The sequence below is a fragment of the Oryctolagus cuniculus genome, chromosome 15 (genome assembly GCF_051225735.1).
Source record: "Oryctolagus cuniculus isolate XC-2025 breed Fujian yellow rabbit chromosome 15, ASM5122573v1, whole genome shotgun sequence".
NCBI lineage: Eukaryota > Metazoa > Chordata > Mammalia > Lagomorpha > Leporidae > Oryctolagus > Oryctolagus cuniculus.
The window spans coordinates 89,867,078-89,889,186 of record NC_142881.1 but is presented as its reverse complement, the minus strand read 5'-3'; the positions used below and the strand labels follow the sequence as shown (position 1 = coordinate 89,889,186).

Genomic DNA, 22,109 nt, shown 5'->3' with positions numbered 1-22,109 from the left:
TCACTCTCCGTCTTTTACCAGCGTTCATTCATTCCTCCGTCTTTTACCAGCGTTCATTCACTACCCCCGCCCACCGTCCACCTATTTATATATATCATTCACGGAAAACATGTTACCAACTAAGTGTGGGAAACATGCAATAACAGGATGCTTAAAGTCAAAACAGGATCTTGCAATTAGCAACGGGCAGGGTGGAAAAAGCCCAGCACTAAACTTCTTGTGCTTGTACATGTCGGGAGGGGCACAGCTGGCCAGGCTGTCCCGTTCCCCGACAAGAAGGGAGTGGTGTTGGAGGAGTTACAGATGCTAGCTCTTTTTCAAGGTCATTTTTTTTTAAAAAATATTTTATTTTTAATTTTTAAAATTTATTTGAAAGCTAGAGTTATAGACATTGAAAGGGAGAGACAGAGAGAGAGGTCTTCCATCAGCTGGTTTACTCCCCAAGCGGCCTCAATGACCAGAGTTGAGCCAGGAGCCAGGGGATTTTTCCACGTTTCCCACATGGGTGCTGGGGTCCAAGCACTTGGGCCATCTTCCACTGCTTCCCCAGGCCACAGCAGAGAGCTGGATCAGAAGAGGAGCAGCCGGGAGTAGAACTGGCGCCCATATGGGATGCCGGTTCGTCCCGCACACAGGAACCAGCTGGCCGCCTTGTTGCCCGGGTCTTTGGCGGGGATCAGGAATACACACAAGCCCCAGGACCACAAGCACCGGGGCGATTTCCGGGGAACCCACGCGGACAGCGCCTGCGCGCTCGCTCAGCCACTCTTAGGCCTCCCTTCCGGCTTTCCTCTGAAAGTCGTCCCCCCGCCGCCCGGCCCCTTTCTTCTGCGTCTTGTTTCCGCCGGCGCGCTCGCCCGTTGGACGAACTTCCGCTTCCGGCGGTGCCCATGCGGGCCTGCGAGAGCGTAGCAGTTGTGAGCCGGGCAACTGCCGTGGGCTGGGCCAGGTGGCGGCCGCGAAGCCCTGCGTCGGGGAGGCTCCGGAAGGATCGCGAGTCGCGCGCGCGGCGGGACGCTGCCCCGGTGCTCGTGGGCAGGCCTCGCTTCCAGACCGGGCGAACACTTCGCGCGTACCCGCCGGAGGTGCTCGGAGGTCGTTGGGGGTGTGGCGGGGTGGGTTCGTGCGGTGCGCGCGGCCGGGGAGGGAGAGCCCCCGGGAGCGGCGGTGCCCCTGCGGGTTGATGGCAGTGGGTGACTGAGAACCCGCTGTGTCGCCTGCTAGGCGTGCTTTTCCCACGAGAGAGAGACAACCCGGATAGATGGTACGGGGAGCGCGGACCAGTGATAGGCAGGAGGTTTGGCTTAAGTTTTCAAGTTTTCCTTTAAGAAACCACTCCATCCGTACAGTTGATGTCTTGACCTCAGCCTTCCAGTATGGCAGCCAGTAACCCCATGAGGCTGTCTAGATTTAGGGTTAAATTAATTAAAATGTAAAGTGAGCTCTTTCTGTTTCCCTGAGTACTCTCAGCTCTCAGTACCAGCATGTTAACTAAGCGGCTGTCGTGTTGAAGAAACACTGATGTGGACTGGTTCCATCCTTGCGGAAATGCTGTCGAGACTGAGATGTAAATACAAAGTTACAGGAGCATAACAGGCAGTGTTAGCGGAGGTAGTCCGTCTCGTTTGTGGCATAATAATGGATGCATGGGGTGGTGTCAGGTGGTTTCTGCTGTTCCTTTCGGAGTAGAGTAAAACACACCATCTCTTTCCCACAAGTGGACGTTGCTGTTTTCCGTGGGTGCGGCACGGACTGCAAAACGCTCCCCTCACACGTCCCCATCCCCACCCTGTTCCGTGTAGGCTAAGAGTTACTTGAGAACTGGTAGATGGCCACCATGGAGTCCTGGGACCAGAAGAAACACAGAAAGAAGCACAGCGGACCGAAAGCAGAGAAGAAGAAGAAGCGGCATCTGCAGGATCTGCAGCTTGGAGATGAAGAAGATGCCCGCAAGAGAAACCCCAGAGCGTTTGCCGTGCAGTCGGCCGTGCGCATGGCGCGGTCCTTCCACAGGTGTGTGCAGCTGGGCCTGGTGTTGCTGCCACGCAACCTTTGCTGAACCTCCAAAGGACGGGAAGGTGCATGCCCTGTGACGTTTACTAAAATGTGAGAAGCTGGTCACACTAAAAACTCACTTGCCCCAGCATCTGCACACTGGGAGGTGTGTTTTGCCCACTTATGGCATTTAATTTATGGAATTTGTTTCTTCCTGAACTTTAAAAAGTATCTGTGATGATAAGCGTATGGATTTTTGGGGGACATCTTCCATATAATTGTATTTGAAATATTAAAATTGTAATATTTAATATTAAAATAGCTCTGTTTAGCAAGTCCTTGCTATATGCCCACCAGTTTACTTAATGAATGAATTAAATTCTCTCAGCAGCCTTGTGAGAATAGGAATTATTATTGTCCTTTTTTTTTTTTTACATATTTCCATTTGCCTTTTTTTTAAGATTTATTTTTATTTATTTGAAAGACAAAGTTACAGAGAGAGAGAGAGAGAGAGAGAGAGGTTCTCCATCTGCTGGTTCACTCCCCAAATGGCCATAAGCACTGGAGCTGTGCCAATGCAAAGCCAGAAGCTTCTTCTGGGTTTCCAACGCTGGTGCAGGGGCTCAAGGACTTGGGCCATCTTCTCCTGCTTTCCCAGGTCATAGCAGAGAGCTGGATCAGGAGTAGAGCAGCCGGGACTTGAACTGGCACCTATATGGGATGCCAGTGCTGCAGGTGGAGGCTTCTACTACACCACAGCGCTGGCCCCTTTGTCCTATTTTACAGGTAAGGAGGTACGAAACTTGAGGCCCAGAAAGCATGTTACCCTAATTACATAACCAGTGACTGCGGGAACCAAATTTAACTCTAAAGTATCTCTTCTTATCCATTTATGTTACTGCCTTAGTGTTCAGCTTTTACTTAACACTATTAAAGACAACTGAGAGGCCGGCGCCGCGGCTCACTAGGCTAATCCTCGGCTTTGCGGCGCCGGCACACCGGGTTCTAGTCCCAGTCGGGGCGCCGGATTCTGTCCCGGTTGCCCCTCTTCCAGGCCAGCTCTCTGCTGTGGCCAGGGAGTGAGTGCAGTGGAGGATGGCCCAAGTGCTTGGGCCCTGCACCCCATGGGAGACCAGGAGAAGCACCTGGCTCCTGCCATCGGATCAGCGTGGTGCGCTGGCCACAACGCACCAGCCGCGGCAGCCATTGGAGGGTGAACCAACGGCAAAGGAAGACCTTTCTGTCTCTCTCACTGTCCACTCTGCCTGTCAAAAAAAAAGAAAAAAGAAAAAAAGACAACTGAGAAAACAGATTTAATGTGTGTATACTTTCCAGCTCCATAGCATCATATAGAATTGTGTGTTTTTACTGAAGAGTGGCTACTTGGACTGGGACCAGGAATTATTAGGAATTATCAAATTAATGATCAAGTTAGTCATATGCATATAGTATCTGTTCTGCTCTCTTTGAGATCTGTACTTAAAAGGTGGTCCATTTATTCTTCGTTATTCTGAAAGCGAATTTACTTTTGTTCTCTTTCGAAACAAATAGGACTCAGGATCTGAAGACAAAAAAGCATCACATTCCAGTTGTTGATCGGACTCCGCTAGAGCCGCCCCCCATAGTGGTAGTGGTGATGGGACCTCCGAAGGTTGGGAAGAGCACTCTGATACAGTGCCTGATCCGCAACTTCACCAGGCAGAAGCTGACGGAGATCAGAGGCCCTGTGACCATTGTGTCCGGTAAGGGGCACTGCTGCAGAGCTGTCGTGGCAGGCTTTGTTGTCTGCCTTGTTTCCCTGAGTGGAAAAGCTTCCCGTGATCCTATCACCTCATATTATCTTGTATGTTACTGAGTTGGTGGTAGGTTCAGAACAGGAGAGGTTCCTAGAGATGAGGAGGGAGGGGCACAAGTTGACCTTACTTTTTGCCTGATTGGCTTTGCCAAGTGTGCTCCTTGGACAGGCTCTCAGGCCTGGGCACGCCAGCCTGTCATGGTGCATACGGTCGTTTAGCGAACAGTCTGTGCCTCCTGTGCGCCAGGTGCACCTGCCCGCCCTGGTGAAGCACATCCCTGGAAATGAGTTGGCTTTTTCTCTCTTTGCTGTAAGAACTTGTATTTTGGGGGAGATGATGAACTTGATGTTTGGGGGTAGATGAAGCAAATTTCGAGAATGGCAGAGGTAGGATTTGAAGTCTCTTGTTACAGCAGTCACATAGATTGAAGCTTTTCTTTATCTTTGGGGCATCCTTCTTTTTAACCTTAATTTAGAAATACTTATTGGTTCATGGACGTTTTGTTGCCTTAGATTTGAAGATGTTTTTAGCTATAGTGAGAGCTTGGGAAAACTTGATGGTGATGAAGGTGTTGGCCTGCTTCTGATTGGCAGGATCATGGTTGCCAGAAAGCCTGTCCAGTGAGCACTGAACTTGTTCAAGCATTTTCACTCACCTACATAGATTTTTGGTATTATTTTTAAATCAAAGAGAGACTATAGCAAGGAAGCCAAGATGAACTATGTTTTACTCAGTTTTCTATAAAAACAGATTCCTAGCACGTATGGGTAAATGAGTATGATGTTTTACTGGATGTGACATTAAAGTGACAAAGTTGATGGATAAAGTTTTTTCTGGGTTTTTTAGAAAGTAAAGTATTCATCTTTTCATTTAGGTAAAAAGCGCAGACTCACCATTATTGAATGTGGGTGTGACATTAACATGATGATTGATTTGGCTAAAGTAGCAGATCTGGTAAGTCAGTGGGTGCAGCCTGGGTTTCTGATGGGGACTTGGAGCCGTGTGTGATAGGTTATTTGTCTATCTCATGTGGCAGGGAAGAAAGTTTTGTGATTGTTAAAGGAATGGTGAGTATCATAGGGGATGCAATAGATATGGGTGAATTGATAGTTGTAATTGTTATAAAAATGACAATGAAAGCCATTCTTAAATCAAATCACAGGATGGAGAAAACTTTTAGTGAACAGCCAATAAAAACTCAGTAGTTTATATACACACATTCATACAAATAAAATAGGAGGTGACATTTCTGGGACCCCTCCTAAGTACTGTTATAACAGCTTTGTGCAAGTTTAGTTTCTCTCCCAGTGCACTATTGAATTGAGTAGACGTGATCATATTTCACATATGGAATTGAGGTTCCCAACAGTTAAATAGTTTGTCAAAGGATGGACCCCTACTGTTGAGCAAAAATAAAATAAAACAACATACACCCCTCTCCCAAGTTAAGCCATATTGATTAGGAAGTCTGGGATGACAGTTGCCTTGTTGTTTGTCTTATTCAGTTCTTTCTGGAGAACTGTTTGGTGATAGAGAGCTATGGATTTTATCCTTTGGCCTAAGAAGACTCCTAAAACGTGAAAAGTGTATATTTTTTGTAAACTGTAGCATTTAATGTCAGAGAACTAAGTTCCATTCAGATTTTGAGCACCTAATGCTGCTATTAGTAAAAAACAAGTCCTGTTGTCAACACAAAGTAGCATAAGCTGTGTATGGAGATGATTGAAATAGTTAAGTGTAGAAGTCACTAATTTCTCTTTATGCAAAATGTAGTAAGTTCCTAATTTTAAAAGCATGCATATTAAGTGAGATTCTCTTTTATGTATATACTTTTTTAAGATTTTAAAAAGGAACACGTGTGTTTGGTAAAATGCTCAAAACTGTGTGAACAGTTGCCACACATTGCATATTTTTCTTTGCTCCGACCCCTGACCTCTCAAGTTCATTCATAGTGGTACCCTTTGTGTTACAGATAAACACCTGAGAACCCTCTAAAGCCACAAATGGCAATTTATCACACACACCATTGTGTATTTTACTTTTATCACATATCCTGGAGAAATATAATCAGTAGAGTATTGTAGCTCAGCCTTTCTTTTTATCCCACTGCATGGCTGCACCATAATTTATTTAACGTGGCTTATGTTGATTTGCTCTGGATGGCATAAAGCCTCCTAAGTCACAATGAAGGCTCACTTAACACATGGATTTGGGTGTGTACTGGGGGAGTGATAGAGACTTAGTGAAGATCTGCAGCCAAGGGATTGCTTCTACCTATTCTTCTCGATCCTCCAACCAACTGGCTTGCCTGCTCGTGTTCCCTGGTGTGAGGCAGAGCACAGGGATATCCTACAGCAAGCCCACTCACCTTCCACTTGTTCCGTTGTTATTGGGGAACTCCTCTTGCTGGCTTGGCCTGCAGTCTGCAGTCTGCAGTGGGAGATGTGAGCCCACCCCCCTTCGTATGTTTTGTGGGATAGCGTTGTAGATATTCTCTAGTTTAATTCAAGATGGGTGTTTCTATTTTTGTTATTTTTAATTAACTATATAAAAATGAGAACAAAGATGTCTTTAATTTCTAAAACTACAATTTGCCAAGAAGCAACTCGGAAATAATTTTACATGTTTGAAGAGTCTTAAAATTTAAAAATTATTCTTATAGATTACAATTCATCATAATTTTACCATCTTGAATTCTTAGCTGATAGCCTAAAAAAAGTTCATTTTGAGCAATTGCATAATATACATCAACACTTCAGTTAAGATAGTTCCTACCATGTATTTCCTAGCCAAAAAAGAGAGAGAGAAACAGATTTTCCTATGAGAAGATTGAAACAAAAGATCGGCTTTCTGTACATTGTTAGTTTTTTACTCTCATTTCTTCCCATTTTTTGGGTGTCAGAGTCCTGTTGGCTTAAAAATATCTTTAAAAAACTTCATTTCTTGAGGCCAAGATTTCTCAGGTAAGGACTAAATTAGACCTCGCCTCTTTGAATTACTTTCCATACGCCTAAATTCTTGAAATGGGAGTTTCTCTTGGCGTGCATTATCTTAGGGGAGCCTGTTAGGGCAACTCAGAGGTGGTAGCTCCGATCAGGCTGGTCCCTGAGTGATTAGTTTGGGACTAGAGTGGAGCCAGCAAACTATTCCTGCAGAGGTCCCGAGAGTAAATATTTTAGGCTCTGTGGGTCGTAGAGTTCATAACAGCCTAACTGCGGTTGTAGTAGAAAAGCAGCCATAGGCAGTCCATGAATGAATTCCTGTTGCTGTGTCCCAGTGAAAGCAGCTGGTGGGCTGGCTTTGCCCGTGGGCGTTCTTTGATGACCCCTGTCTAGATGGTCTGTTTTCGTAGCTTCTTTGAGAAGTTGTCTGTTCTGTTTTCAGGTGCTGATGCTTATAGATGCCAGCTTTGGGTTTGAGATGGAAACATTTGAGTTTCTAAACATCTGTCAAGTGCATGGATTTCCTAAAATTATGGGAGTTCTCACCCACCTGGACTCCTTCAAGCATAATAAGCAGCTGAAGAAGACAAAGAAGCGGTTAAAGCACAGGTTCTGGACAGAGGTCTACCCGGTAGGAAGAGAAATAATTGTCGGATACTATTATCTTTTTTTTAAAGGCAGAGAGTCAGATTTTCCATCTGCTGATTCTAGCTGAGGCTGGACCAGGCCCAGAACTCAATGCAGGTCTCCCGTGTGGGACATGGAATGTGCTGCATGCCAGGGTGTACATTAGCAGGAAGCTGGAATTGAAAGCAGAGCCACTCCGATTTGGGATGTGGGCATCTCCAGCCGTGTCTTAAGTGCCTCACTAAACACCTGCTCCTGTCCTTTTTTTTTTTTTTTTTTTTGGATTTATTTATTTATTTGAAAGGCAGAGTAATAGGCAGAGAGAGAGAGAGAGAGAGAGAGATTTTTCCATCCACTGGTTCACTCCCCAAATGGCCGCAATGCTCGGAGCTGGGCCAGTCGAAAACTAGGAGCCAGGAGCTTCTTCCGGGTATCCCACATGAGTGCAAGGGCCCAAGGACTTAGACCATCCTCTGCACCTTTCCTGGGTGCATTAGCATGGAGCTGGGTCAGAAGTGGAGCATCTGGGGCTTGAACCAGCGCCCTTATGGGATGATGGCACTGCAGGTGGCAGCTTTATTGGCCCATCCTGTCCTTTTAAGGTGGCCAGATGGCAGAAGTGTTAATAAACATCTCCATAGGTTTCACCCCGAGAGTTTTCTTTGTTTCTAGTAACAGTCCCTGGAATATTTCCCTCATGGTTGTCTTTGTTCTGGGCCTCTTGGTTTATCTCATTGGGTTGGTTGTAATTTACTGTAATTTGTTAGAAATTTCTCTGAGTTGTCGGGCCAGGAGCTGGCCCTTGTCCCTCCCGCCCCTCCACGCTGCCATGGCCTGTTAGTCACAGTGTGTCTGTGCCCTCCTGCCCTCTTGGTGCTCTATCCTGACACAGGCCACACTTCCCTGGGGAGCAGTGTGCTTCTGCAAGTCCTCACACAGGAAGCCTTGGGACGGCGGCCTGGCTAGGTTCTCCCTTCTAGGCTTCTTATTTGGGGCCTTTGTTTCAGTGCATAGACACAAGAATTTAATGTTTTTTTGTTTTTTTGTTTTTTTTTTCCACCATTTAGGGTGCCAAGCTATTCTACCTCTCTGGAATGGTACATGGAGAATATCAGAACCAAGAAATTCACAATCTGGGCCGTTTTATCACTGTTATGAAGTTTAGGCCTCTCACGTGGCAAACCTCTCACCCTTACCTCCTGGCAGACAGGTAATCAGTGAATATAAACTTCTTGTTCCTGGCCCACGTGTTTCAAAGCTAAAAGGGTTAGAAAAGGAGCAGTGATGGTGCTTACTTTGTGCCTTCACTTAAATGCTGCTGTACCTTTGGGAGTAGGTAAATCAGGCGATGTCCAGAAAAATGGGAGGATTTCAAAGCCTTTGGTACTACAGGGTGTGGCCCCATACTCCGTTTTGGTGGTGCCCAGTCACCCTGTGTGCCTCCGCTTTTCATATTCTCTTAGCTCAGAGGACTCTGTCCTCCGCCTTCCAGGATCCGTGCCACACTGCAGTCCCAGATCACAGGGTGACTTCTCTTCCCTCAGGGGTTTCTCTGGATATGTTTTCTATTCTTCCAGAACCCCCCGGGGCTGAGTGGGGGGGAGTCATCTCTTTTCCTGGTGTCTTAGGGAACGTATATCACATGGAGCCTACAAGAGATGTGCTCGGGTGCTCCTTTCCCGCTGGGGTGGGTGGTGACCCGTGCTCCCCTAGTTCTGTGCTTTGCTAGTTTCCTAAACTAGAGCAGGAGTGAGCAGCACGGGAAGGGAGGTACAAGAACTGTTGGCGCTGACTTCTGCCACTTGATCGAGTTTTCTGGTTCTAGGATGGAAGATTTGACAAACCCAGAGGATATCCGAACAAACGTCAAGTGTGACCGAAAGGTGTCTCTCTATGGTTATTTAAGAGGAGCACACTTGAAGAACAAAAGCCAAGTCCACATGCCAGGTACCCTCCGTTGTAAAACCTGCTGTGTTTCTGGAACTCTTGGGATGACTTCCTTCCTCGGGAAAACTAAGAACGGCCTCACAAGGGAGAGCCCCCTTGCTGGAGGTTTGAGAGTAGCCCAGCTGTGCGTGGGTTGGCAGAGGTGTGGCGTGGATGCCGATGTTCTAGCTGAAGGCACAGTCCCAAGTTTTTCTGGGTGTGGTTTTGAAGTAGCTGAGACTCGCTGACCATGGCATTGTCTGCTGAAATGGGCGTCGTGGGTTCTGCCTTCCAGGTGTAGGAGATTTTGGCGTGAGCGATGTCAGCTTCCTCCCAGACCCCTGTGCTCTTCCTGAGCAGCAAAAGAAGCGCTGTTTAAACGAGAAGGAGAAGCTGGTTTATGCGCCTCTCTCTGGAGTTGGGGGTGTGCTGTATGACAAGGATGCTGTGTATGTCGACCTGGGCGGCAGCCACGGCTTCCAGGCACCGGTGAGAAAGCAGGCTTTGCTCTGAGCCCCATGGTTCCCTATGAATCTCTTTTGTTTTTGTTTTTTTATCACAGAAAGAAGTGTATCCCGTTTATATTTACTGGTGCTTTTCTCTTTATCTGTATGTACAATGAAGGCTCCCGGGCATGTTGTAAATACGCAGAACATAAAGGTTCACTGTCCCCCATGCATCCCTAATCCACCGCTCCTCATGTTGGCGCCTCTGTGGCCTGGGGCCTCTTCATTACAAAGTCAGTGTTTTCTAGTTCTTAATTTTTTTTTTAATTTTAGTAATTATTTATTTGAAAGTCAGAGTTACACAGAGGAGAAGCAGAGAGAGAGAGAGAGAGAGAGAGAGAGAGAGGTCTTCCATCCGATGGTTCACTCCCCAACTGGCCGCAACGGCCAGAGCTGTGCCAATCTGTGCTGATCCGAAGCCAGGAGCCTGGAGCCTTTTCCGGGTCTCCCATGTGGGTACAGGGGCCCAAGGACTTGGGCCATCTTCCACTGCAGGCCACAGCAGAGAGTGAGATCAGAAGTGGAGCAGCCATGTCTTGAACCGGTGCCCATATGGGATGCCAGCGCTTCAGGCCAGGGCATTAACCCACTGCGCCCAGCATCGGCGCCCCCCCCCCCTTTGTAAGATTGATTTATTTATTTGAAAGTCAGAGTCATAGAGAGGCAGAGACAGAAAGAGAGGTCTTCCATCCAGCAGTTCACTCCCTAGAGGGCTGCAATGGAGCTGGGCTGATCCGAAGTCAGGAGCCAGGAGCTTCCTCCAGGTCTCCCATGTGGGTACAGGGGCCCAAGCACTTAGGCCATCTTCCACCTTTCTCCCAGGCCATAGCAGAGAGCTGGATCAGAAGTAGAGCAGCTGGGACTCGAACCATCTCCCATGTGGTATGCTGGCACCTCAGGCGGCAGCTCCACCCACTACACTACAGTGTTAGCCCCTTTTTCTTTTTTTGTCTTTCTGTTTTTAAAATGGACTCCAGGTGTTTGTAGCACGGGGCCCAAGGTGTTTCTAGCCAAGTGTTTGGGTAATCCCTGGTTTTGTTGTAGGATCTTCTCTTTGAGGCAGTGAGAAAGGCTCTCAGGGGCTGTGTTAGGGTGATTTGGAGCAAGTGGTTGCAGCCAGTGTCTCCTCTCTGGGCTCCTCGTACTTCCCTCACCTGCCCTCTCCTGCTGGCCTTGACAGGAGGAGGCCGGCCCCACCCAGGAGCTTGTGCAGAGCCTCATCTCCACCCACTCCACCATCGATGCCAAGATGGCTTCAAGCAGAGTGACACTGTTTTCTGATTCCAAACCTCTGGGATCAGAGGACATAGATAACCAAGGGTAAGTCTGTTTTTTTCTCTATTTTTAATAAAAATACTATACACGGGAGATGATATATCACCCAAGAGTCTGCAGTCATAACACGTTTTGGTGGGATTCATTCCAGCTTGTTTTGCTTTGTGTGTGTGTTTTGGAGGGCTCTTTTTACTTACCATAACATTATGTGGGAGTCTTTTTTGCAAAATAAATTACAAGATTCATTTTCTTGACAGATCCATATTAATATTTCTCAAATACTACCATATCTATTCCGTAGTTTGCTTTTAGTTTATTAAGACACCTGAGGCCACTGGCTTTCCTTTGGTGGCCAGAATGCTACAGCAGAGTCAGGGAGCCTATCCAGATTTGGTCCAAAAGCCACATGTCTTGTCTATGCAAGTGTTGTGTAGATTGTGTCGTATTAAACTGTGGGTGGATTTCTGCTCATGTATCATTCATGTGAATTATGTTTTGATCTGGGTTGAGAATTTATGTACCTTTATGTTGAGGGTGACTGTTACACGTTGGTTTTGTTGTATTAGTTTATGACTCTCAATAAAAGTCTATCTGAGAGTGACTGAGATTATCTGGTTTATAATGTGTTACAGCTTACATCACTTACAGATTCATTTCATCTGTTTGAAAGGCAGGATCACAGAGAGAGGGAGAGAGCGAGAGAGAGGTCCTTGATCCCCTGGTTTACTCCCCAGGTGGCTGCAGCACCACAGCTGGTCCGGACCAAAGCCAAGAGCCCAGAACGCCATCCAGGTCTCCCACGTGGGAGGCAGCGGCCCAAGTGCTCGGGCCATCTTTTGCTTCTTCGAGCACATTAGCAGGGAATTGGATTGGCAGTGGAGTAGCCCGAGTTAAACCAGTGCTGCAGTATGGGATGCAGGTTTTGCAGGCAGTGGCTTAATCTGCTAGTAAGACTTGGCTCCAAAAGATGACCATTATTATAATCAGTGTTGTTGTTTACTAATATCTCATCTTTGTGTATTCTTCTGGTCATCCTTTTCTACTTAGATACTCTTTTTCTGACACAGTTACTTGTAATAACTTTATTTTCTAATACATGTAAAGTTGCTGTTTCTGTATGGCAAGCATTTCCTGTTTCTGTGCAGGCATTTGTTACAGGTGTATTCTAACTTACCCATTCTCTGATGGAACAGTTTTTGGTTTTCTCTAATCAGTGTTTTAATAATTTTATATATAAAACTACATTGAATAACTTCATGTAGTTTTTATTTCATCCCATGGTTTTAGGATCTTAATTTTTCAGTGTCAATTGTAGCATTGATTGATGACCTTGAAATGATTTTTTTTTTTTTAGATTTATTTATTTATTTGAAAGAGTTGCACACAGAGAGAGAAGGCGAGGCAGAGAGGGAGAGAGCGAGGTCTTCCATCCACTGGTTCAGTCCCCAGTTGGCCGCAACAACCAGAGCTGTGCCAATCCAAATCCAGGAGCCAGGACCTTCTTCAGGGTCTCCCATATGGGTGCAGGGGCCCAAGCACTTGGGCCATCTTCTGCTGCTTTCCCAGGCCACAGCAGAGAGCTGTATTGGAAGTAGAGCAGCTGGGACTTGAACTGGTACCCATATGGGATGCCAGCACTGCAGGCAGCAGCTTTTCCCACTACGCCATAGCCCGGCCCCAATCTGCACCTTCTACATTAGGTAGCTGGCATTGCTAAACATGGATTCTCCTTTGCTCCAATATCACTGTTGACTATTGAACCTTATTCCATATGTTATTATCCCATTGCGGTCATTTCTTTGGATGTCTTCTTCATCCCAGATTTGACTGTTGAAGCCCACCGTCTGTCTCCTGTGTGCTTTTAGTATGTTTCCATGGAAGCATACTGGGAGCACTTTGTTTTTTTGTTTGTTTTTGTTGAAAGAGGAGACAGAATGAGATTGATCTTCCATCTGCTGATTCATTCCTCAGATGATTCCAGTAGCATATCCAGGAGTGGGTAGGGTCGAAACCAGGAGCCTGAAGCCCAATCTGGATGTCTCACACGGGTAGCAGGGACCCAAGTACTCCACTAATCGTCTGCTGCCTCCCATGGTGCGCACTTAGCAGGAAGCTGAAACCGGAAGTGAAGCAGGACTGAGACGCAGGCACTCTGTATGGGATTCAGGCATCCTTAGTGGCATCTTTTTTTTTTTTTTTTTTTTTTTTTTTTTTTTTTTTTAAGATTTATTTATATATTTGAAAGGCAGAGTTCCAGAGACAGAGCAAGAGAGAGAAAGCCTTCCATCCACTGGTTCACTCCCCAAATGGCCACAACAGCCAGGGCTGGGGCAGGCTGAAGCCAGGAACCAGGAGCTTCTTCCAGGTCTCCCACGTGGGTGCAGGGGCCCAAGGACTTGGGTCATCCTCCACTGCTTTCCCAGGCAAGATCCAGCAGGGAGCTGGATGGAAAGTGGAGCACCCAGGACTCGAACTGGCGCCCATATGGGATGCCGGTGCTGCAAATGGCTGCGCCACTTCGCCGCGCCCCACCCCCCTACCAGTGGCATCTTACCTACTGCACCCACACCTGCTCTGCTTCTGCTGACAAGACAGGATGATTGAATTTTACTTTGTCTTCTCTCTGCTTCAGGCCAGGCCCAGCTTGTTCTCAAAGCTGTGTGTTTCCAGCCTGGAAATCAATCAGTCTTCCAAAAAATCTATAATATATAAACTTCTTTTTGAGCAGACTTTTCCAAAAATTAGATTTTATTTTTTAAGAAAGGTTTTCTTTTTTATACACTGTAAGTTCTTCTGAAGTGTGGTGTTAGGAACACTGTGCCTCAGTTTGCTCATTCAGTATTTATCAAATCAGCTTTCCTGTGGTAGGCCACATTAAACCATTCCTTGATATTTTCTATTTCTTTGCATTTTTATTGTCTGCCCTTTTTTGATTAGCTAGTTATTGTACAGATGGCATTCTTTTGTGTTACTTGTTGCTGTAGGCTGTGGATGCCCAAAGAGGAAAAGCAGATGGATGTGAAAACTGGCCGAGTGCGTCGAAAAGCCATTTTTGGGGATGAAGATGAGTCTGGAGAGAGTGACGATGAGGACGACGGTGAAATGTCTGAAGATGACATAGATGATGAGGAAGTAGAAGAGGAGGGGGACGCTGACATGGCTGAAAAGTGCATGACCGTCAGGGGCGTCAAGCGGCAGAAACTCGAGGAGCTGGATGAAGACAGTGAGGTGGATGTGCCCGCGTTTGCTGACAGTGATGATGACCTTGAGAGGAGCTCGGGGGACGAAGAAGCCGAGGAAGCTGATGAAAGCAGTGACGACGAGGACTCCACAGCGGGGGGAGAGCGGTCCGTTTCAGACCCAAAGGCTGTTGGAGAAGGTGGTAAGGTAGGGCTGGCGGCAGCGAGTCGTGCCAGTGACCACCTGAACCTGGGGAAGTCTTTGCCGACGAAGAATGCAGCACTGACCACTGCTGATTCTGGCCATTGCACAGCTGAGGAGGCGTTCGGCTCTGAGGATGAATCTGAAGAAGGCTCCTCGCTCAGCTCCCAGGAGGAGGGCTCAGAAAGCGAGGAGGTTCCTAGGGGAAAACTTGCAGAACCTTCCCAAGCGGGCAGGCGTTGGACACCAGGCTCAGAGAACTTAGCTAGCGAGACCAGCGACATAGAGGATTTACTGAAGGAGGAGGAAGAATACACGGAAGAAAAGAGCTATTCCACAGAAACTTCAGGTACGCTTGAGCTGAATGGCCTGCTGCTGTGGACTTAGCACTCAGGATACTGCGGCAGACAGAATGTCAGCACTTGTAGGTTTTGTAAACTGTTGGAATGTTGCATCATGAGTGAATTTCAGGATGCAGGAGCCGTGAACTTGAATGAACTTGAACAAGTTGTGAACTTGAACATGAGCGGGCAGGGCAAGAAAGCAGACCTAGCCACATGTTGTGTTGTCTTTCAGGGGCCCTCAAGTGGAAAGAAGACCTTTCTAGAAAGGCAGCGGAGGCCTTTTTGAGACAGCAGCAAGCAGCTCCAAATCTTCGGAAGCTTATTTATGGGACAGGTAAGGAGCTCTGGGTCAGAGCCAGACACCTTTTAGTCTTATTTTCTGAGAAGGAAATCAGGGCATTGGTTGGAGCACCAAGGTGGCACTTTTGATGCCTTTAATTCCTGTCATAGTTAGCCAGTGTCTTTAATCATCAACTCGTGAGGACCACAGACTGTTCATGTGAGATAGGTTCATGGATTTCCCATGAACCTTTCGGTGAGAATACTGTCCATTATGTCATTTCATACGTCCTATTTAATGTCCTTGGAAAGTTATAAAATTCAGTGCCAGAAAAACATGCTGTCTGTAAATATTTCTGTGGTTTTTTTCTGAGCACAAGAACCCTGTGTAACCATTCTATTCTCCCTTTTGTCTTCGGCCTCTAATTTTGTATGTTTAAAACACTTGTTGGTTTGTGTTCTCTTTGGCAAAAATAAAGAGGAGCTCCCCAGGTACATGATCAGACCAAGGCCACATGATTAGGTGCTTGGACAAGGGCCACTGCATTACAGGGTTGGCGTGTGCTGATTCTCAATCAGGTTTTGTCAAACACTCTTGATGATTGGAGACCTGACACCCCTTCTACAATAATTTAAAGCTCTGCCTTTAAATACAAGTCCTTTGCTGCTCAGGGAACTCTTTGCTGCTGCCTGGTGGGAGGGCAGGAGTCCTGCAGGTGTGTGGAGCAGCAGTTCCCTAGGTCTCTTCACTGCGGCTGATCTGTGCTCTCAGTGATAACTCGCTCAGGGCCACCACCATCCCTGGCACAGGCAGGACCCTCAGTCCCCTGAGTCCTTAGACGATGGCTCCTCTAGGATTGTAGCTTCTGTTCTCACCTTCCCATCACGGTCTCTTCAGTGACGGAGGATAATGAAGAAGAAGAGGGTGATCCCCGAGAAGAGCTTGGTGGGTTGTTCCGCGTCAGCCAGCCTGACCGAGGGTGCAAGCACAAGGCTGATTCCTTGGACTGCTCCAGGTTTCCCGTGGAGGCACCCCACGACTGGGATTTAGAGGAGGTAAGACTGAGTAGCGTGTTTGACTTGTAAGAGAATTAGGGAGTTGTTCCAAAGAAGTGTACCTGATTTCATTATTGCTTAGCTCTTCTTGCCTTCTTATTTAGGTAAACAGTCATTTCCCAGATGTTGGGGTAGATACTTCGTACCTCCTGAACAGTGACACATTGTGAGTTTGTGTAGACCAAGCCCATGTGCTATGGAGAAAAGAAAAATGTTCCGCTTTCAGTGTGGCTGGATGGTAGTGCTCTTCATTTGGAGGCACTGCACATTTGAAATTTTGTCTTGCAACCAGGATATATGCACCTAGAGTCCTGCGTTAACATCGGTAGTCTCTGCGGTTTGGAAGCAGAAGTCCTTGACACTGGGCAGTGCTCTTCCCCCAGCTCATCACTCTGCTCACACTGGCTTTGATGCAGCTTAGTCCCATCTCAGACACCTCTGCCTCCGTCTTCTCGTCTGGAGTGTTCTGCTCTGCTTGCCCAAGGCCGACGGGCTCTTGGTCATTCTCGTTAGGTTAACTATCATTCCTCAGGGAACCCAGTCACTCTCACATTACCTCTCACAATTTGCTGTTAGGCCCTTCATGCACATTACGAGATGTAATTTACCCATTTTTATGGTAAACTTTAAGACAGATAAAAGCATTGTATAACTTACTGACTGGCTAGCTAGAAGGTGAGTGAATGCCCGGGTAACCACCACTCATGCCAAGAACTCCAGTGTGGCTGCCACCCCGGTCATGATCCCTTCCTCCTGTGGAGGGAACCTGTCCAGCCCGTAGGGCAATCATTTCCTTTCCTTCAGAATTCCATCCTCAAAGCTTGCAACACCAAATGTCATGCCTCACTTTTCCCTGGTTTTTATTAATGCACTTTGCTCTGCATTTTCAATCTCGTAATCCATATTCCTTCCCTCTCTTCATTTCTCTTTTCCCTTCTGTTTCATTTAAGAAACAAAGTTTAAATTTCTCCTTTTGTGGATTCTGAGGGGGCATTGCATGCCCTGTGCCGTTGAGCAGGCTCTCTGTGTGCATCTCCCTGAGTAGGTGCAGTCCGTCACCAGCAGAACCCTGATGACAGAAACCTGAGCGTCAGCTGTTCGGTGGGAAACTGAAGAATCACACTCTTCATTTTACTTAAAATTTACTTACTCTTAAACTTAGATATCCACATGGTTGCGGCTACTGTGGACGAGACATCTATAAGTTTGATAAAATGTGGGTTTGATTTTTATAGGCACTTAAAGTCCAGTTGTCTTTTCATAATGTTAGCAATTGCTGATGCTCAGTCCTTTTACACACACACACACACACACACAGCCATTGGGCCTCTAAGTGATACAGTAGACATGAAGGAAAACCTGTTTCCTTTCTGCCTTTTTTTTGTTCTTTTTTAAATTTATGTGAAAGGTAGAGTTACAGAGAGAGGGCGAGGGAGAGACAGAGCAAGAGAGTGGTCTTCCATCCCCTGGTCACTACCCAAATAGCTGCAACGACCAGGGCTGGGCCAGACCAAAGCCAGGAGCCAGGAGCTCCTGCAGGTCTCCCACGTGGGTTCAGGAGCCCAGACACTTGGGTCATCTTCCACTGCTTGCTCAGGCACATTAGCAGGGAGCTGGATCAGAAATGGAGCAGCCGGGACTCAAACCTGGGCTCGTGGGGGATGCCGGCATTGCAGGCAGCAGCTTTGGCCGCTCTGCCACAGCGCCGGTCCAGAACCGTTCATTTCTTAGGTAGGTGAAATGGGTGTTCCAGTCAGTCACTGCTCTTCACCTGGCACCTGGACTACTGTGCAGAGACGTGTCCCCTCCTCTGCTGTTTGCTTACCTAGATCCAGGCAGGCAGGAATGAACGCTTGAATCTTCATGAGTTTTAGGAAGGATCTTCCAGAGGTGGCTTCTTTTTCTCAAGTGTCAGTATGAAGTCATGGGTTTAAATAGTTGATGTGCTTCATTCTGCTGCACCTGTTGTCCCCACTGATGCCTGTGTCTGTCCTGTCTGGCCTGTGGGAGTCTCTTCATGTAGACATCAGTGGTCCTCTTGACGCATCCTGCTTAGGCAGCATCAGCTTAGACATTTCTGATGCCAGCCTGGCAGTCGGCTCTAAGAGGCCCTGGCTGTTTCTTTTTGTAGACAGTGGTGTTTCACATCACAGTCTAGGCACGTGAACGCCGTGCAGTGAGCTGCTCATTGTTTCTAGCCTTCTCAGTGAGCAGAGCTAGGAATATTTATACCGAAATTTCCAGTTCACTTTCAGGGCTATGTCTTACTGTTTGTTTTTCCAGTAGAGACTTATTCCCTGGCAGGAACTGAAGATGATGCATTTAGAAAAATCATGTAACTGCTCATTTTTTAAATCCTGTATTACACACAAAACAATGGCAGGGTAGCATGGCACATTGCTGTCCATATGAATACTGAAAATACTTTTCCTCAGATACTCTGATTTCTCTTTTCAAAAATGGCTGTGCCCTGCTACATTCCCAGCAGCCGTGGATGTGGGCTCCGGTTTTCTCCACATTTTCATCACCACTTGTCATTGTGTGTCTTTTTGATTACAGCCATCCTAGGAGGTGTGGAACAGGCTCACTGTGGTTTTGCTTTGCATTTCCCTGATGGTGAAGGATGCTGAGCCATCTTTTCATTTGCTTATTGTATATAGTCTTTGAAAACATGTGTTTTCATATCATTTTCTAATTTAGAAATTGGGTTATTATTTAGGTGTAATAGTTGTTTATAAATTCTGGATATAAGTTCTTACCAGGTACAGGATTTGCAAATCTTTTCTCCCATTCTGTAGAAATTAAGGTTTCAAACAGACATAATTAAGCTTAGACCAACAAATGGAAAGACCATTGCCTTAGAAGCATTAATGAACTTTGAAAATTAGTTGTTGGTAATATCTGTGTATTTGTAAGGTCACTGGACTAATAGTACTTTCCCTGACTGCAGCTTAATGTTATGCCTTTTATGTTTTATCTCTGATTAAACTGTCTACATCAAAAGTAAAAATATCTCACTGGCCTACCAGGAATGAGAATATCCACTAAAGTATCTTACAAGTATTTAAAGGCAAACTTTTGCTTACTCCCATTTCTCTTTTTTATTTTATTTTTATTAGAGAGAGAGAGAGAGGCATACAGATACAGATTCCATCTGCTGGTTCACTCCCCAAAAGTCTGCACAACAGCTAGAACTAAGCCAAAGCTGGGCCAGGAAGTCAAGCCAGGTTTCCCACACAGGTGGCAGAACCCAGTTAGTCAAGCCATTACTGCAGCCCCTCACGCTCTGCACTGGCAGGAAGCAGGAGTCAGGAACCAGATGCAGGTATCAAACCCAGGTAGTCTAATGTGGAACACAAGTTTCTTAACAGGTGTCCTAACTGCTAGGCCAAAGGCCCAGCCCATTGCCATTTGTTAGGTAGCAGTTGTTTTGTTGCATGATTGAAGCACATCACATCAACTAAGTCTGACTCTCCCATGTAAGGTTATGAACAGTATCAGAGATTGCTTCGTGACTGGCAAGTGGGAAGAGGACAAAGATGCTGCCAAGATCTTAGCAGAAGACGGTAAGTAAAGAGCTACAGTCTTCAGAGACAACTGGCTTCGCTATATTTTCCTTCATATCTTAAATAATAGCTGTGTTGAATAGCTGTGTCTTGGGGCTGGCACTGTGGTGGAGCGGGTAAGGCTGCTGCCTGCAGTGCCGCTGTCCCATGTGGGTGCTGGGTTGAGTCTTGTCTGCTCCATTTCCCCTCCAGCTCTCTGCTATGGCCTGGGAAAGCAGTGGAGGATGGCCCAAGTGCTTGGGCCCTGCACTGACAGGGGAGACCCGGAGAAAGTTCTGGCTCCTGGCTTCGGATTGGCGCAGCTGCAGCCATTGCAGCCATCTAGGGAGTGAACCAGCGGATAGAGAATCTCTCTCTCTGCCTCTCTGTAACTCTACCTTTCAAATAAATAAATTTTAAAAAATAAAAAAAAAGGGGCCGGTGCCATGGCTCACTTGGTTAATCCTACACCTGCGGTGCCAGCATCCCATATGGGCGCCGGGTTCTAGTACCGGTTGCTCCTCTTCCAGTCCAGCTCTCTGCTGTGGCCCGGGAGTACGGTGGAGGATGGCCCAAGTGCTTGGGCCCCTGCACCCGCATGGGAGACCAGGAAGAAGCACCTGGCTCCTGGCTTCGGATCGGCGTAGCTCCAGCCATAGCAGCCATTTGTGGGGTGAACCAATGGAAGGAAGACCTTTCTCTCCGTTTCTCTCTCTCTCACTGTCTAACTCTATCTGTCAAATAAATAAATAAAAATTTAAAAATAAAAGAGAAAATAGCCTTGAAATGCAAAGTTATAGGTAATGTTTTTTAAAGATTTGTTACTTACTTGGAAGGCAGACTTACATAGAGAGAGAGAATCTGTTGGTTTACTCCCGTATTGCTTCAGTGGCCAGGCAGATTTACAGAGAGACAGGGTAAATCCTGATTTACTCCCCATTATGGCTGCGATGGCCAGGGCTGAGCCAGGCCAAAGTCAGGACCCTGGAACTCCCTTCAGTGTCCCACATGGGTGGCAGGGGCCCAGGTACTTGGGCCTTCTGCTGATTTCTCAGGTGCATTAACAGCGAGCTGGATCGAAAGTGGAGCAGCCCTGGACTCAAACCAGCACTCACATGGGATGCCAGCATCACAGTTGGCAGCTTAACCCATTGTGCAACAACACTGACCCCTGGTTTCTTCTTCTATGGTGATACTACTTCCTCCCCTTGGTTAGCCAGTTTATTGGATATAGACCTTGAAGAAAAGAGAGAAAACATTCCTGAATGTTGTTGCGGATTTGTTAAAAATATCCTTTTATGGAAAATGCACACAAATAACATCTTTTCCTTTGGTGATAAAGGTAATACACATTGTGGAGAATTTAAATTAAAAAGTGTGTATCATACCAGAATTCGACCACTCATAAAATACCTTTGTTAAACTTCGCAAACATTTCAGTCTGGTCATTTAAAAGTTGTGTGTATATGTGTGTGTGCTTTTAGTCATCTGTAAACATGCTCTATAAATCACATCAAAGATTTCTTCCTATGATTTAATCATTATGGTGTGATTCAAATCATGATTCTTTTGACACTTAAGTAACTTTGTGTGTATTCTGAAGAACTCCACGCTGGATAACATTGACATAACTAGATCACTTGTTTTTTTAAATTTTCATAAGATTCATAAGCATTAAACTCTGAGTCATTTTCATGGATTGGAGTGGCCAAGTGGTTTTTCAGAAGGTCTTCCTCATTGCGCACTCGTGAAGTCTGCATCTTAGTACTTATTCCACGGCTTTCCTTGCTTGAGTACTGTCTGTGACCAGATTTCTTTCTGCCAGTGTGACAGATGAAAAACAGCTCTTATTTCTCTTAACTGGAGTTTCTTTGGTTACCTCTTGGTAACTAGCACTTTGATTGCTTGTGAAAACATTTGTGATGTTTTGACTATGCCATTTCTTTGGTGAAGAAAGTATCCTTTGCCAATTTTTCAAATGGGGTGTTAACGTATTTTTTACTGATTTGTAAGATTCTCTCTGACAAATTTTCCTCTGAAGGATGTTTTCCTTCATTTATTGCAAATACCTTTCCTGCTTATTTCATTTAGATTTTGTTTAGTATTATAATAAACATTTTAAAAGGTTATGTGGTTAGATCTGTCAGTCTTTTGGGGAATGGATTTCTTTTTATTAGTTTTATTTTTTCCATAGAAATTCCTTTGTATCATTGCAATAACTGGACCAGTTTAACAGGTTTCCACTGCCAAAAAAGAGTCAGATGACCTAAAATGTCAGTGTTTTTAAATCTGTTGTTCATTTCAGAAGGTTGCACTGTAGCAACATCCCCGCTGGCTGCCATCCAGCCTAGGACTTGTAGGGGCCACATGCAACCCCGCTGGCCCCCTCACTGTGAAGGCTGTACTTGTACTTGTACACACATCTTCTGTACACCTT

The 22,109-nt window shown here is 46.2% G+C and overlaps 1 protein-coding gene across 4 annotated transcripts in view; it reads left to right on the top strand.

The window, feature by feature from the left end:
* The first annotated feature begins 851 nt into the window (after positions 1-851).
* BMS1 (BMS1 ribosome biogenesis factor) overlaps positions 852-22,109 on the top strand; it is a 47,542-nt gene continuing 26,284 nt past the window's right edge. Inside the window, exons 1-13 of one of the 4 annotated variants that reach the window (XM_008250050.5) lie at positions 852-1,085; positions 1,803-2,013; positions 3,547-3,737; positions 4,666-4,745; positions 7,176-7,364; positions 8,428-8,570; positions 9,186-9,307; positions 9,582-9,775; positions 10,973-11,112; positions 14,052-14,797; positions 15,025-15,126; positions 15,970-16,127; positions 19,612-19,693. In XM_008250050.5, coding sequence (XP_008248272.3) covers positions 1,829-2,013; positions 3,547-3,737; positions 4,666-4,745; positions 7,176-7,364; positions 8,428-8,570; positions 9,186-9,307; positions 9,582-9,775; positions 10,973-11,112; positions 14,052-14,797; positions 15,025-15,126; positions 15,970-16,127; positions 19,612-19,693 — 2,332 coding nt within the window. In that variant the 5' untranslated portion in view covers positions 852-1,085; positions 1,803-1,828. Of the gene's footprint in view, positions 1,096-1,802; positions 2,162-3,546; positions 3,738-4,665; positions 4,746-7,175; positions 7,365-8,427; positions 8,571-9,185; positions 9,308-9,581; positions 9,776-10,972; positions 11,113-14,051; positions 14,798-15,024; positions 15,127-15,969; positions 16,128-19,611; positions 19,694-22,109 lie in introns of all 4 variants that reach the window. The other 3 variants (XM_008250051.5, XM_070058143.2, XM_070058142.2) reach the window with 3 other exon arrangements.